Raw genomic sequence first — 14,122 nt, forward strand, 5'->3', positions numbered from 1 at the left:
AGCAGATTAGACTTGATAGGTCTGACCCGTATAATTATATAGTCTTATACTTTTATTTCAATACGACTCAAACTTAACATACGTATACGAATTATCATTCCTAGTTATATACAATGTCTACCACCAAGGGTTGTGGTGGTCCAAGTCCAAGACCCTGGGTCACTCTCTCAGTGGGCCTTTGTATATTTTAGTAACTCAACCCAAAGCCCATTCTCCCCCCCCCCCCCCCCTCAACGGGTCGACTAGAGGAAACTGATATTGGGCCTTGAATATTATCCGTGAACCACGAGTCTGCAAACACAAATGCCCAAAGGGACCCAACTCTGTAAGCCAGACCCGCTGGTTGCCACCTACAAGTCAGCCTGTCTGAGAGCAACACGCTAGCCCTAGCCGCATGCTGGTCCAATTATTGGAGAAATTTGACAACAACCAGAGCTCTGAATGTCTGGCTGGCTGCATGCTGATCTCATGCAATACGTACGAAATTTTTTTTTTTCTTTTTTTTTTTTCGTATAAATAGCTAATGTTATTATTATATTGGGCTAATATACGGATAAATCCCTGAATACTCAATAAGTTATCCTTCACCTAAACACTGTCAATCAGGAGATTGGAACCTCAACTAAAAATGTAGACACAAAACTTGGGCTAGTTTGATAAAGAATTTTGTTGTGACTTTTTTTTTATTTGAATAATAATAGTCACTATTCATTTTTTCCCATATGTTAATAGCAATGTGGATATGCTACCTTTTGGCAATATTGCAAACAAATAGAAATTTTAAGTGATAAAGGGAGAGAGAGAGAGAGAGGGAGAAAACACACAAATATTTAAAAGACTTCTAAAAAATTTGAGGTTTTTTTTTTAATTCAAATGGTGGTCCCACCTTGCAATAAGTTAAGATGTTTATAAGGTATCGTTTGGTACCCAGAATGAGTATTTCATTATGAAAAATGAATAATTATTACTAAGAATTAACGGTGGCCGGCCATCCAAAGCAAACCGCGAGGATGGTCACACAGCCCCCATGCTTGTCATGGGTAGTCTTGGTCACCTCCGATGGTACTGAGGGTGGCCGCACCAATCTCAGACGGTCTCGCGAGTCCACCACAAGGCATATAAAGGGGTGGTGTGACCACCCCCGAGGTTCGCTGTGGGTGGCCAGCTGGCCACAGATCTAACAAGTTCTTTATTTTATTTTTATTTTTTAAAGTTTAGTTTGAAAAAATTAAAGAAAAATATGTTTTGTTTAGAAAAAAAATAAAAAAATAAATAAAAATAAAGAAGAGTTAAAAGGAATAACTACTTCTCTAATTTTTAATATGAATAGTTTTTTCTTTTAGAACATCTCCAACAAAATAGACAAATGGTTTATAATAGTCAAATTTGACTATTATGAGCCATTTTTTGTCTCTAGGAAAATAGATAAAATACATTTTTTTTTCTTTATAGTGTGAATACTAAATAGGCTCTTCAGCCTATTCATTATTTACACCACAAATAATTTTTTATTATTCTCTCTCTCCCTTTCTTTCTTTCTCTTTCTCTCTCTCCATATTTCTTTCGCACTTTTTTTCCACACAAAATAATATTTAAATGCAAGTAGACAGTATAATAGAGAATCTATCGGAGAAAATATAGAAAAAAAACAGTAGCTAAAATAGAGTTATATTTTTTCAATAGCTACTTTGACTATTATTGCTAGAGATGCTTTAAGAGAATAGCTTTTCTTGAAAACAAATCCCTACCAAATAAAATAGTAGCTATTCTAATGAGTCATTCTATTCCAATAACCTATTCTCTAAACCAAAAGAGACATAAAATTAATGGTTCAACAGAAAATAGTCCAAGCATGGTTCAAAGGAAAATTTATTTATGTTATTTGATGTTAAAAATAATTTTTTTGTTCATAGTCTGCCTCTATGATGCTAAAATGTTTCTAGACTATTTGTTAGCTTAGGTGTTAGATATGCCATCTTTTATTTGTCTAATTGTACTTAAATGTAAAGAGTGGCTCAAATGTTATTCATGTAATATTTTGTGTATTGCTTAGATTGTAAGAGGTTTTGTATTTCTATTTTTTGTATTTGTCTTTGAGCTTTTTCAGTAATATATGATTGCATGTGCTATTTGTTAATTTTTTTTTTTTTTTTAAAAAAAAAAAAAAAAGACAATAATATATTGGTGACGTGGACCAGACGTCCGGACAAATCGAATGGGGGAATAAGCGTTTGGGCAAATTTTCAAAAAAGTATGGACAAAAAGCGTCTTAATCTAAGTAGGCCGACGGTTAGTACTGCAATGTTTGGTATGCACGTGGAGGCACTGGAGGGTTCGGTAACACCGGAACAACTCGTTAAGGGTAAAACAGTAATAAGGATCTGCATTTAACTGGTGCATTTCCCACGTGACTTATTATTTTTATTTTTTGGTGGTGAATTAAAAAATAAGATATTTGTCGGGAGAGAATCTTTTACATAGGAGGATGCGAGCTCGCATTTCAGCGTCCGGTTTTCTAGGATTGAGACAATACTCTAGGGGTTTTAGGAGGTGTAATTTTTTTTTTTCTTTTTCTTTTTTTACTAAAAATAAAAAAAGACATCGGAGAGGGCCGACAAATGCAATGAATAATTTTGAGAGTGACAGAACCGATCACTACTGAACATTTACTTCAAAAGTTAAAATGCACAACTCAAATTAGGATTATTGTACGACATGTAATACCCTAAAAAATTGCTAAAATTGATCATTTTCATTTCACTTAAAATGAAAAATAGTTATTTAATGATTGATATTTTATTTTGTTATATTTAACGGTTTACATGATGTCACGTCATTTAAAATTTATAAATGGTATGCCAACATATTCACCACGTTGAATCATATACATAATTAAATACAACAAAATAAAACTTAGTGAGGACTAATCTATGCCATTACAAAAAAAAAAAAAAAATTAACGTGAAAAATTACATTTTTATTTTATAACTATCTCAAAGTACTGACGTGACAATCCCAAACAATTGCGGGCTCTCATTGTTTAAAAAAGAAAAAAAAAAATTTAAAAGTTGATACCACATCAACATTATAAGATACAAATATGTACTATAAAGCATCACTTGTGTCTGTTGGGACAATTAATTAGAATATGTTACATGAGGTTGGGTAATCTTTTCGATTTCTTATTTTATGTTTGTCATAATTTCCATCCGTGGGTGCTAAGCAGCCTAAGCTTGGTGGATGTGGATTGGGCCATTGGGGTTTGTGTATTGGATAAATTAGCCACGTGCAAAATCACGTGGATTTTTGTCCAATAAAAGAAAGCTCCTCCGTACGTTGAATGGGACCTCCCTGAATTAAGATAAGTGATTGAAGGCTTGTTTGGACGGTGGTTTATTTTTAATTTTTTTTAAAATTAAAAAAAAAAAAAAAAAAAAAAAAAAAAATCCATGCTTGGTAACTTTTTACACTAAAGTCAAAATTTTCAAATCAACGAAAAAAAAAAATAGACTAATGGTGACTTGGCCACCTAACTTTTTTTTTTTTTTTTTTTTCGAAATAACTCGGTTATTCAATGATTCCCATCAGATTCGATGTTCACCTTCACCAACTCACCCCAAACATTATAAGGATGTGTGACTGTCACCGAAACACATAGAAGGTGCTTTTAGGGAAAAGTTGACAATATATTAATATTAGTGTGTGAAAATTATGGGGGCCACAAAATAAAATAAAAACAGTTAATTAATAAAGTGATCATGAAAGTTGTCGAGACTAGGGAACTGGTAGATAGGACATTAATTCATATTTTGGACCCAAAAGTAAGCAGTTGTTGCTAATCATGGAAGGAAAATAATTGACGGGCAATTCTTTCTCCTTTCCTCTCCTTCTTTGTACATTTTCTTACAATTTTTTTTTGGGGGTCTATTTTTTATAAAAAAAAAAAAAAAATGTGTAAATTTATCATTAAACCTATAAGACTCATATGTGTGTTCCATTGATTTAATGAAGGATTTAAAAATATATATATATATATGGACTAGAAATGTGCAAGTAAATAAAAGCAAACATTTCTCACTTAAAAAAGTCAAACTCATTTTTTCACATTAAAAAATGACATTTAAAAAAAAAAAAAAAAACTTTTATTTCAAAAAAAAATCGGAACTCCTTTAATTTTTATGTCATATCAACTCATCTCTTTGTTCTTTCTCCTCTAAAAAACATACATTTTACTATAATTTTTTTTAACAAATTTACGTAGCAATTTACATTTTATAGGAATGAGTGTCAAATGGATTGACATATGGTAATCAATCTTTTAATAATGAGGCATGTTACATGTACATCTCTTGTACATATGCAGTCTATCTCATTTGCAAATTAACTATTGGATTTGTTATAGGTCTCACAAATTTAATGGTTAATTTACCAAAAAAAATTGTACGAAGATATACATCAAATGTATAAAAGATGAAAAGTGGTACGTTAATTTGTAAATATAATAGATGTTATATGAATTGCCATGCAATAATCTATATTATAATAACTAATATGACAAGTGTTGTATAAACTTTTATATCAATTTACAAGAAATTTACATTGAAAACATAACCTTCGTCGCAACACTCTTTTTTTCTTTTTCTTTTTTTTAGAACAAATAACATGTGCTATTATAAATGCTGCAAATAAAACATCTTGAGAAATAAGGGACTGGACCCTTAAACTCTAAGCCAGAAGGATCTGACTTAAAAAACAGCTGCCTGAGCAGAGACATCAAACCTTACTAGAATTACATTTGAGCCTTTTACATTAACGCTCGCTCTCGAATAAAAGATGGTCAATCTAGTATCTAGCCAACACAAATTCCAGTAAAATCCGAGCAGGACACAAGCAAACTGTACTGGAGAAACAAGAGAATACACAACACAAAGCAGAAAACCAAAAAACAAAGTTGCCGGCAGAAAGGCAGGGGCGGACTCCGTCAGCTACGGCGGCGTGTGGATGACACGCGCCGTTACCATCACCACCCAGCCGTAAATCATCCACCGTAGCCCCCATCCGCATCGAGCACAGCCAAAAAATGGCGGAGCATGGCCATCATGCGAGTCAGAAAGCAATAGGCTCTCTAGCGCGTGTAGGCCACACGCCGAACTTCAACCACCGACATGCTCGGTGCTTCTGGCAGCAGGAGCAGACGACGACGGAGAACATGGCTGAGGGGCGCGTGTCTTGACAAAAGCAACGGGGTTGAGTAGATCTGGCTCCGAAAATCTAAGAAAAAACAGATAAAGAATTGGCCAAAACCACCGTTAAAAGACACAAACGACCACCACTTCCCCGAGCTGGAAACCTTGATTTTAGCTTTACTGCCTGAGACAACAAGCAAGAAAGAAAAAACAAAGACAAATACAAACCACCATAGCTTCAAAAGGCTAGAGAAAAGATAGTCACTACCGGATCAACCGGGGGGAACAAAAGCTCCACAGTCCTAATGGCTGAAAGAAAAACTAGTCTCCACTGAGAGAACTCATGAAAGAAAACAAAAAGACACCTTAATCCTCTTGGACTAAGGGACACGGAACCGGAGGGAGAGAGGCCAGCCACCCTCCCCCGGCAAGCAATCTCTTCTGAAAAGTTTCTCTGGAGAAAGTTGAGAGAGAGAGAGAAAAGAGGGCAATGTGTTTTCGTCGCAACACTCTCTAAGCAAACAAAATGTTAAAAAAAAAAAAAAAATTACTTGTGCCTTTTAAATGTTGTGGTAACTTTTCAATAAATTAAAAAGAAAAAAAAGAGGTCCTTCTCATCATGGATGTACTTTGTAGGCACGTGGCATTGGGATTGGACACTCATATATCAACATCTTGTACGGCAAAAAAAACTCCCCTCCCCTAAAAATCTCTAGGAAGAAAAGCAGAGATTGGCCAATAAGAAAATGGTGGTAAGAAACTTGGTAATCAACATTTATATTCATGCAATGTAAAATATTTAAAATCGTAATATATCAATATACGCCGCAATTAATGTTTACGATAGTTCATTCTATTGACATTGACGCGAGATAACATTTTTTTTTTCCCTCTTTTGACGATCCTACTCGCTTATAGTATTAAAATGACTTAACATTATTATCATCCATAATATCAAGACATTTTAATCCAGTCTATAAGTCTATGATTTGATTACAAAGCTACAACCTACTCGATCCCATACTCGATTAGTTGCATTCAATTCTATACTCTAAATAGTAGTTGACTTTGTTACCAAATTTTATAAATTTAGACAGAACTTACAATTGAAAAAATTAGCTTGCAAGAGGAGGAAACGTACATGGTTAACATTACATTCAAGTCATGTAGGTCATTAAGAATAATAACATATGTTAGGGACCATTATTTCATCATCTCAAAGTTGATGTGGTATAAAAATCACAATTTTATCAAAATTCAATAATGATTTATCCTAAATTCAACAATAATTTAAAGAGCCACATTAATTTGAGAGGATAAAAAAATAATAAAAAGATGATCCATAACATTACCCGGGTAGAGATCTTATCCTATTGAATTTATACTTCTTCAATATGTATTATATGTTCACGTAGAACGTGAAGTAATGCCACAATGGGTAGTTACTCAATAGCAACGTTTCATAGCATGCATGTAGTTGTTGGACGGTTACATTGTATTATATACAAACAATGCATTAATTACTTTTAGATACACACAGAAAAGACAGTGAAAATTCAAGAGAAAGAGATAGAAAAATTTATCTTTGGTAAAACTGTTTGGCAGTACGCGAATGTGTTTGCATATCTATTTCTCTTATTTTTTAGACTGTGGAATGCTTTGGTATTCCTTTAGTAGTATGCTCTATTATCAAGAGAATAATTTAAGAACAAAACGTATGGAATAACTAGATAAGATCAAATTCATTTCAATACAACAAATGTATCGAATATTTTAATCCGCAATATATGATTATATTTATAACAGTTTTAAATTCTTTTGAATTGCGGCTATATTTGAACTGAGCTGAGTCGAGTTTGGAGTTGTCGAATTCGGTTTGAATGCATAGAATAGGAGCTCGAGTTCGTCTCGAGCCGAGTTTTAAAAGGTTGTTCAAATTTGCCTTGTTAAATACTTTTCAATACATTTTATTTTTTTTTTAAAGAAAAAATAGAAGATTATCTTCGTCACTTTCACCCACCACGGTTCTTGGGAGCGAAGATTCGAAGAACATGGAGATTGATTTTCATAAATTATCTCAGTGTTTACTTTAAAACGTGTCAGAAGTTGAAGTTGGTCTCACGGTTTTACCGTGAGACTGAGCGTAACGCCGTAATGGCCAGATGGGCTTACACAACTAACAGTTTCGTCCTGGTCGTTGGCTGGGTTCAAACTTCAAAGCCAGCGGAGCACGGACAGTAGACAGATAATGGGACGCAACAATTTCCACCGCACTCTATTTTTAAACACTCTCACTCTCTCGTGGCTCACTAAATCTCACAGCCAAACTCAATACCGTCTGTAACCTAACCGTAAATACCTTTCAATTGTACCTTCCAGATCGTCCTCCTAATATAACTTTTTCTATATTTCCGCAATCATTTCTCTCTCAGTCATTTCATCAAGCAGAGATATCCAATCTGAGAGAGGGGGTCATTGGGGGGCGTTCTGCTGGGTTTGAGAGAGACATGAGTTTCAGGGATGAGAGCGACGATGGGAAGGATCTCAGGAAGCCGTTTCTGCACACGGGTAGCTGGTACCGTATGGGTTCGAGGCAGTCCAGTATGATGGGCTCGTCCCAGGCCATTCGCGAGAGCTCCATCTCCGTCGTCGCCTGCGTTTTGATCGTTGCTTTGGGTCCTATCCAGTTCGGTTTCACCGTAAGCAATTTTTTTTCAGTCAATCATCAGTTATTGCTTTATATTCTTAAGCAACAAAAATAAGCTCAGCTAAGCTTTTTTTTGTAACTACTTGAGTCAGATATTTGCGTTAGAAATCGAAAAAAAAAAAAAAAAAAAAAAAACGAAGGCAACAAAGCTTAAACTTGGTCTTCTTTCGCTTATTACATAGTTTTCTTATTTTCTACTTGTTGCAGTCTGGGTATTCATCCCCTACCCAAACCGCAATCACTGAGGATCTTGGACTTTCGGTTTCAGAGGTATGAGTCTCTGCTGCTTTTATGCCATTTGGGTTTTGAGGTTTTATAAGTTTCTAACCATATTTTGGGCCAGTATTCTATATTCGGTTCTCTATCCAATGTGGGTGCAATGGTTGGGGCAATAGCAAGCGGTCAGATTGCTGAATATATAGGGCGAAAAGGGGTAGGATCGATTCATTCATTGTTTTCTTAATGGTGTATTACGCATAGCTTTAATTATTTCCTCTTTTGGTTTGATGGCTGAGTGTTACTTTCTTGTGCTTAATCGCAGTCTTTAATGATTGCTGCCATTCCTAATATTATTGGATGGCTTGCCATATCATTTGCCAGAGTAAGTTATAATGAATATCCAGTTTTGTTTTAACTGTAGGCATATGGTGAGTGCCGGCAAAAGCATGTCGTCTTATATAATGAGTTCACTGGTGTGTAGGATGTTTCATTTCTCTACATGGGAAGGCTGTTGGAAGGTTTTGGCGTGGGAATAATTTCTTATACGGTAATGTTCAGCTTCACTGTTCTAGTTTGGTGTTGTGTGTGAAAGATGATATCTTGGGAGTTTAACTTTGTTGATTATCTTGTAGGTGCCTGTATACATAGCTGAGATAGCACCTCAAAACTTGAGAGGGGCTCTGGGTGCAGTGAACCAGGTTAGCTGTGTTTGACGGTTATTCTTACCACGAGATGGTGTAATTATATCATATGAGACTTCAATCACTGGCCAATTCAGTTCCTTTTTTCTAGACCGTTTTCTTTTTGTTTCTGTACAGCTCGCAGTCACCATTGGAATAATGCTGGCTTATTTGCTGGGACTTTTTGTTGAATGGAGAATACTGGCAGTTTTGGGTAATCCTCACAGAGATTCACTCTGTTGGTCATAAACATCTCTCATTCTCTTCATATTTTTCCTCAAATAGAGAAAACCATATCTTATTTGTAAGAGGTAATATTGATTAAAAATAAAGTTTCTACTATACCTGATGTCTACTAAATCATTGGTGAACTGTGTCAATTGGAGATGCTTAGTTGGTATGGAAGTAGCTTTCCTTGGTTATACTCAAAAGTTTCTGGCTACACCATTCAGGAAGGATTTTGTCTTTATTAAAAGTCTAATGTTCTTTACTTTAATTGTACTTTTGGTTCACAGCAAGCTTCACGCAGAAGGAAAAAAGGAAAATTAGTTGTGATAGTCAGTTAGCAAAGAGGGGTTCTTAATAGTGGTTTCTTGTTTCATACAATGGGCGTGGTTAAACTTGTTTGGCTCAAATTTGGTTAAGAAATAAAATTTGAATGTATTTCTTGGCAAGTCTCAATGCCTAGTTGGTCTGTAGTTGTTTGAGTTGTTGACCAGGTTTTTCACTCTTCACGAAGGATTGTTAATAAGCTTTAGGGTTTATCTTTTCGTGTAGTGTGATAATCTGGTTGTCTTGTTATTAGCTAGTCATACTATGTGAATATCAATTTTTAGTTTTTATTTTATTTTTTGGTGTTTGGAAAGAAAAGAGACTCAAATCAAAGTACAACAACCCAAGCATTTTTAAAACTTGAGGCCTATCCACATAAATACTTTAGACTTCCGGGTGCTCTTTGGGTTTGATGGTTTCTTCAGTGAGTTCTTTGTGGTCCTTGAAGAACTTTCACACTTTAAAATCCTTTTGATCAATCCAGATCAATTTATGAGTTATAAGTTAACTTATAAAAAAATGAGTAAGAAGTTAATCATCCTCGTTCTGAAGGGATAAGACAAATGCGAATTAGATATAATTGAACAAAAGGATTCATATATTTGAAAAATATAGTTGGAATGATAGAACATTATGACCTTTTCTGTTGCAGGTATACTGCCATGTACAATATTAATACCTGGTCTTTTTTTCATTCCTGAATCTCCTAGATGGCTGGTAAGTTTATGAAACTGGTTCTCTTGATTAGATGAATATGTTATTATAGTATCTTGATGTGCATTTTCTTTCCTGAATCTAGGCAAAAATGGGTATGACAGAAGAATTTGAAACTTCTTTGCAAGTTCTCCGGGGGTTTGATACTGATATTTCCTTTGAAGTAAATGAAATAAAGGTAACAGTCACTAGTTCGTGAGTTAAACTGGTTTAGTGTTTTTACTTTATCTATATCATTCAAAGTGATCACCCCTTCCACATACACAATTTCCAGTTATAACTCTGTAATGGAACCCGTAGTAGGGATGGGCTGGGTTATTTGTAGGGCTGAATGGGCTTGGCCCATTCCAATTGATAGTAGGGCTATGTCTATATAAGGCCCAATATTGTAATGATAGGGTATCTTGGATCATTGTATTGTTCTTAGAACAAGAGGAGATAAGCACTCTCGAATGTTGCTAAGGAGACTGGCACTCTCGAACGTGGCCAAATCAGTATAGTTTCTGTTATTTCGTTGAATCAATCTACAAATATTCCATTCCTTTATCATTTCAGTATCATTTCTTCCATTTCCATCCCAAATTCATCAATTAAACCCTAGGAATTCAGTAGCGGTAATCGGTACTGTTACAAACTCTTGAATTATATAATTGATATTCCATATCTTTGGGACATCACCTATTTAAATAATTGTCAAATATGAGTTTTGCAGAGATCTGTAGCATCAACAAGCAGAAGGTCAACTATCCGGTTTGCGGAACTCAAACAAAGAAGATACTGGCTTCCTCTGATGGTAATAATTGCTTTCCTAAAAGGTTTGGTTTTCCATTAGTTTTTGTTGTGGCCTCAACCAAGTTCTTTTTTGCCAATTGATATCCTGCAGATTGGAATTGGATTACTCGCTCTGCAACAGCTTAGTGGAATCAATGGTGTCCTATTCTATTCTAGTACCATCTTTCAAGCAGCTGGTAAGCATGAACTCAGTTCCCATCTTACAATGAAGCATTTCATAGAGGTCGTGCACCAGAATCATATTTGTCTTAAATTACTGTTATTTTTCTTGTTTTTACTTTACCAGTAGGATCTCTCTCTCTCTCTCTCTCCCTCCCTCCCTGAAAATTGTGGGAACTGGAACTGTGAAACTGTGAATTGAGAGTGGTTGCATTGTCAGAAGTTTAATACAGTACCTCAAGGAACTGCTATTTGCAACAAGCGACTTTTTCCATAATAAATCCTTTTTTTGCAAGGAATAATTGGCTTGTTAGTTTCCTTGTTTTGTTAACCTAATCAATTTCTGAACAATCTTACGTATACATCCTGAAATAGCCCACAGCTCGTCAATGCCCTTATGTTGGCTATGAATTTTGGTTTTACCTGAATAAGGTTACTTGTCCAATTTCATACACTCCTGTAAACGAATTATTAAATGGTCAGCTTAAGGCTCAAGTGTGTTATTAGTTGAGATAATTGTGTACAGGGGTTACATCAAGCAATGTGGCTACATTTGGAGTTGGTGCTATTCAGGTACAGCTCAAAGATAAACTCCAGTATATTTCTATAAATTATATAACTTCTCCTTATGTTTAATGTTCTCAAGCCATAATCACACATAAATGCCATCCAGGTCATTGCCACTGGAGTGAGTACATGGTTGATGGACAAAGCAGGCCGTCGGCTTCTTCTTATTGTGAGTTTTGAGCATTTCCCTCATTCAGGCTCATTGTTTATTCACAGGTAATTATCTGCCTGGAGGAGAAATGTGGAATTTTTTTAATTTTTCTTTTTGCAGGTTTCTACCTCTGGAATGACCATTAGCCTCCTAATTGTTGCACTATCATTCTTTTTAAGGGTAATGATATGGTGGATTTTGTTGGACTGAGTTTTTTTTAGGAATCTTCATGTGCATGCAAAAAGTTTGTTATTCTTTAATACTCTCTATAGCTTTTCCCATTTGCTTATGATCCCAGGATTTTGGGTCGGATGATTCTACTTTTTACAGCGTAATGAGCATTATGGCTGTGATTGGAGTTGTGGTATGCCTAATTTTCCTGTCGTTATATGGTGAATCTTAATGCTATCATTTCCTATCCATCTAACCTATTCTTTCTTTCAGGCAATGGTAGTTTCCTTCTCTCTGGGAGTTGGACCCATTCCGTGGCTTATAATGTCAGAGGTACCACCATTACATTTCTTTTTCTCATGGGATTCACCTGCTCTTGTTGAACCTGCTAGAATAAGTGGCCAATATACTTAGGTGTAGTGTTGAATATTTGTAAGGTTTTTCAGACACTTGTGATAATGTCCTTTTATTTAGAACACCACCACCTTTTCACGTATGGAACTTTGCTCTGTTATTTCCACTTCATCCCCGAGGGTATAGAAAAGAGGAAGCAGAAGAATCTGCTTGAACGTCAAGCTTTTCTTCTTGCAAATCTTGATTTCATGGCTCTAGATCATGTATTGAAGTTAAAAAAAATACTGTGTAGTCCCATTGGAAGCAACTTAAATACAGTTGTTCATCACAAAGATCACTTTGCATCTGGATTGGAGGATTCACTTACTACCATGTGACCTCTACTTCACCAAAATAAAAATATGATCTTTGTAACTTGCTGCAGTTGAAGTAATGGCTCATTTATTTTATAAATTTGGTGATGCAGATCCTTCCAATTAATATTAAGGGCCTTGCTGGAAGTGTAGCAACACTTGGCAACTGGTTTACCGCATGGGTGGTTACAATGACTGCAAACTTGCTCTTGGAATGGAGCAGTGCAGGTTTGCCTCTTCCACCCACCCTCCTACCCCCTTCTTCTCCTACAACTAAACGGGTTAAGACTCCTAAAACCATGTGGGGAACAAAATGCAGGAGAGGGGTTTTGATCTTGTAGTCTATCACTAACATTGACCAACAGATGGAATTATTTATTTTACTTGTACTCATTTTTCATCCTGTTGTTTCTTTTTTACTATTCGTTTTATTGGTGTGTAACTAACTCAGGCCGTCTCTGCTATCGACAGGTACCTTCACCATTTACATGGTCTTGGCTGCTTTCACTGTGGCATTTGTTGCGGTTTGGGTCCCTGAAACTAAAGGAAGAACTCTCGAAGAAATTCAGCGGTCCTTCAGATAAAATTTCCTTCCTTTTTCTTCTTTTTTTTTTCCCTCTTTCTTAGAAGAAGCAAATTACTGCAATTCTGATTTTGATATTGTGAGATGCAAACATGTATATCTTTTTCCCTTTCACAAGGACTTTTTTTTTTTTTTTCCTGGGTGAACTGCTCCTCGGGCTTCGGCTTTTATTGCTGCTAGCCTGCTACCTGCCTCCATAATTTCCTACAAATGGCTGTATTCTGTCTTTAACAGTTGCCTCATATATTGTTTAATTCATTCAGATCAATTTTGCAAGCAAACAGCATTCAATTGCATTGAAATAAGCACACATGCACAAATAGATTACTAGATATTTTTAAGGGACTGAATACAACCTAGAGACTCGGTAAATCATTGAGTTGACACATCTTATGCAACTTGGAGACGCTGCTCTCTCATGACTAGTTCAGTCGAATCTATCACCTTCATTTGAGCAACAGGACAAAAACTCCCAAATCTTTTGAAGATTTCCGCTATGAATAAATTTAGTGCATATCAAATTGTCAGCATCTTTTGGTTAGCAATGGCTAGAGACAATAAACATTTCTTGATTGCATCCAAAGGAGAATAATGATATATTCCTGGACAAAAATTTGAGTTTCTAATTTTGAATTAGCTGGAGTGACTCCTTCCTTGATATTATCAATTGATGATCAATTGATGGCCTATTTTATCATAACTTTTTCAATAATATTTTAAGAGATCTTACTAAATTAAGTCAAATGAAAATATTTTGTCAGTGATAACACTTGATATATATATATATAATATAGAGAAACTTCTTTCTCTTCAACTTTATCGTCTTGCCAAATCATCTCCATCTCCACCATATATTCAAGTCAATGCTACTACTATATGTCTATATCCTAGTCATCCTGCAACATCATCTCGTGATTAACATCCTCTTTCTCTC

General features: G+C 35.4%; 1 protein-coding gene across 1 annotated transcript; it reads left to right on the plus strand.

The window, feature by feature from the left end:
• The first annotated feature begins 7,415 nt into the window (after positions 1-7,415).
• Positions 7,416-13,450, plus strand: LOC133866226 (sugar transporter ERD6-like 6). The gene is made up of 18 exons (XM_062302765.1): positions 7,416-7,885; positions 8,101-8,163; positions 8,237-8,326; positions 8,435-8,494; positions 8,594-8,659; positions 8,745-8,810; positions 8,931-9,006; positions 9,997-10,061; positions 10,144-10,236; positions 10,771-10,851; positions 10,942-11,026; positions 11,536-11,582; positions 11,683-11,745; positions 11,848-11,907; positions 12,026-12,091; positions 12,172-12,231; positions 12,719-12,833; positions 13,077-13,450. The coding sequence occupies exons 1-18, from the start codon at positions 7,694-7,696 to the stop codon at positions 13,187-13,189; spliced, it is 1,461 nt and encodes a 486-aa protein (XP_062158749.1). The 5' UTR covers positions 7,416-7,693; the 3' UTR covers positions 13,190-13,450.
• Positions 13,451-14,122: the final 672 nt, after the last annotated feature.

The sequence above is a fragment of the Alnus glutinosa genome, chromosome 4, assembly GCF_958979055.1.
Source record: "Alnus glutinosa chromosome 4, dhAlnGlut1.1, whole genome shotgun sequence".
In the NCBI taxonomy this organism is placed as follows: Eukaryota; Viridiplantae; Streptophyta; class Magnoliopsida; order Fagales; family Betulaceae; genus Alnus; species Alnus glutinosa.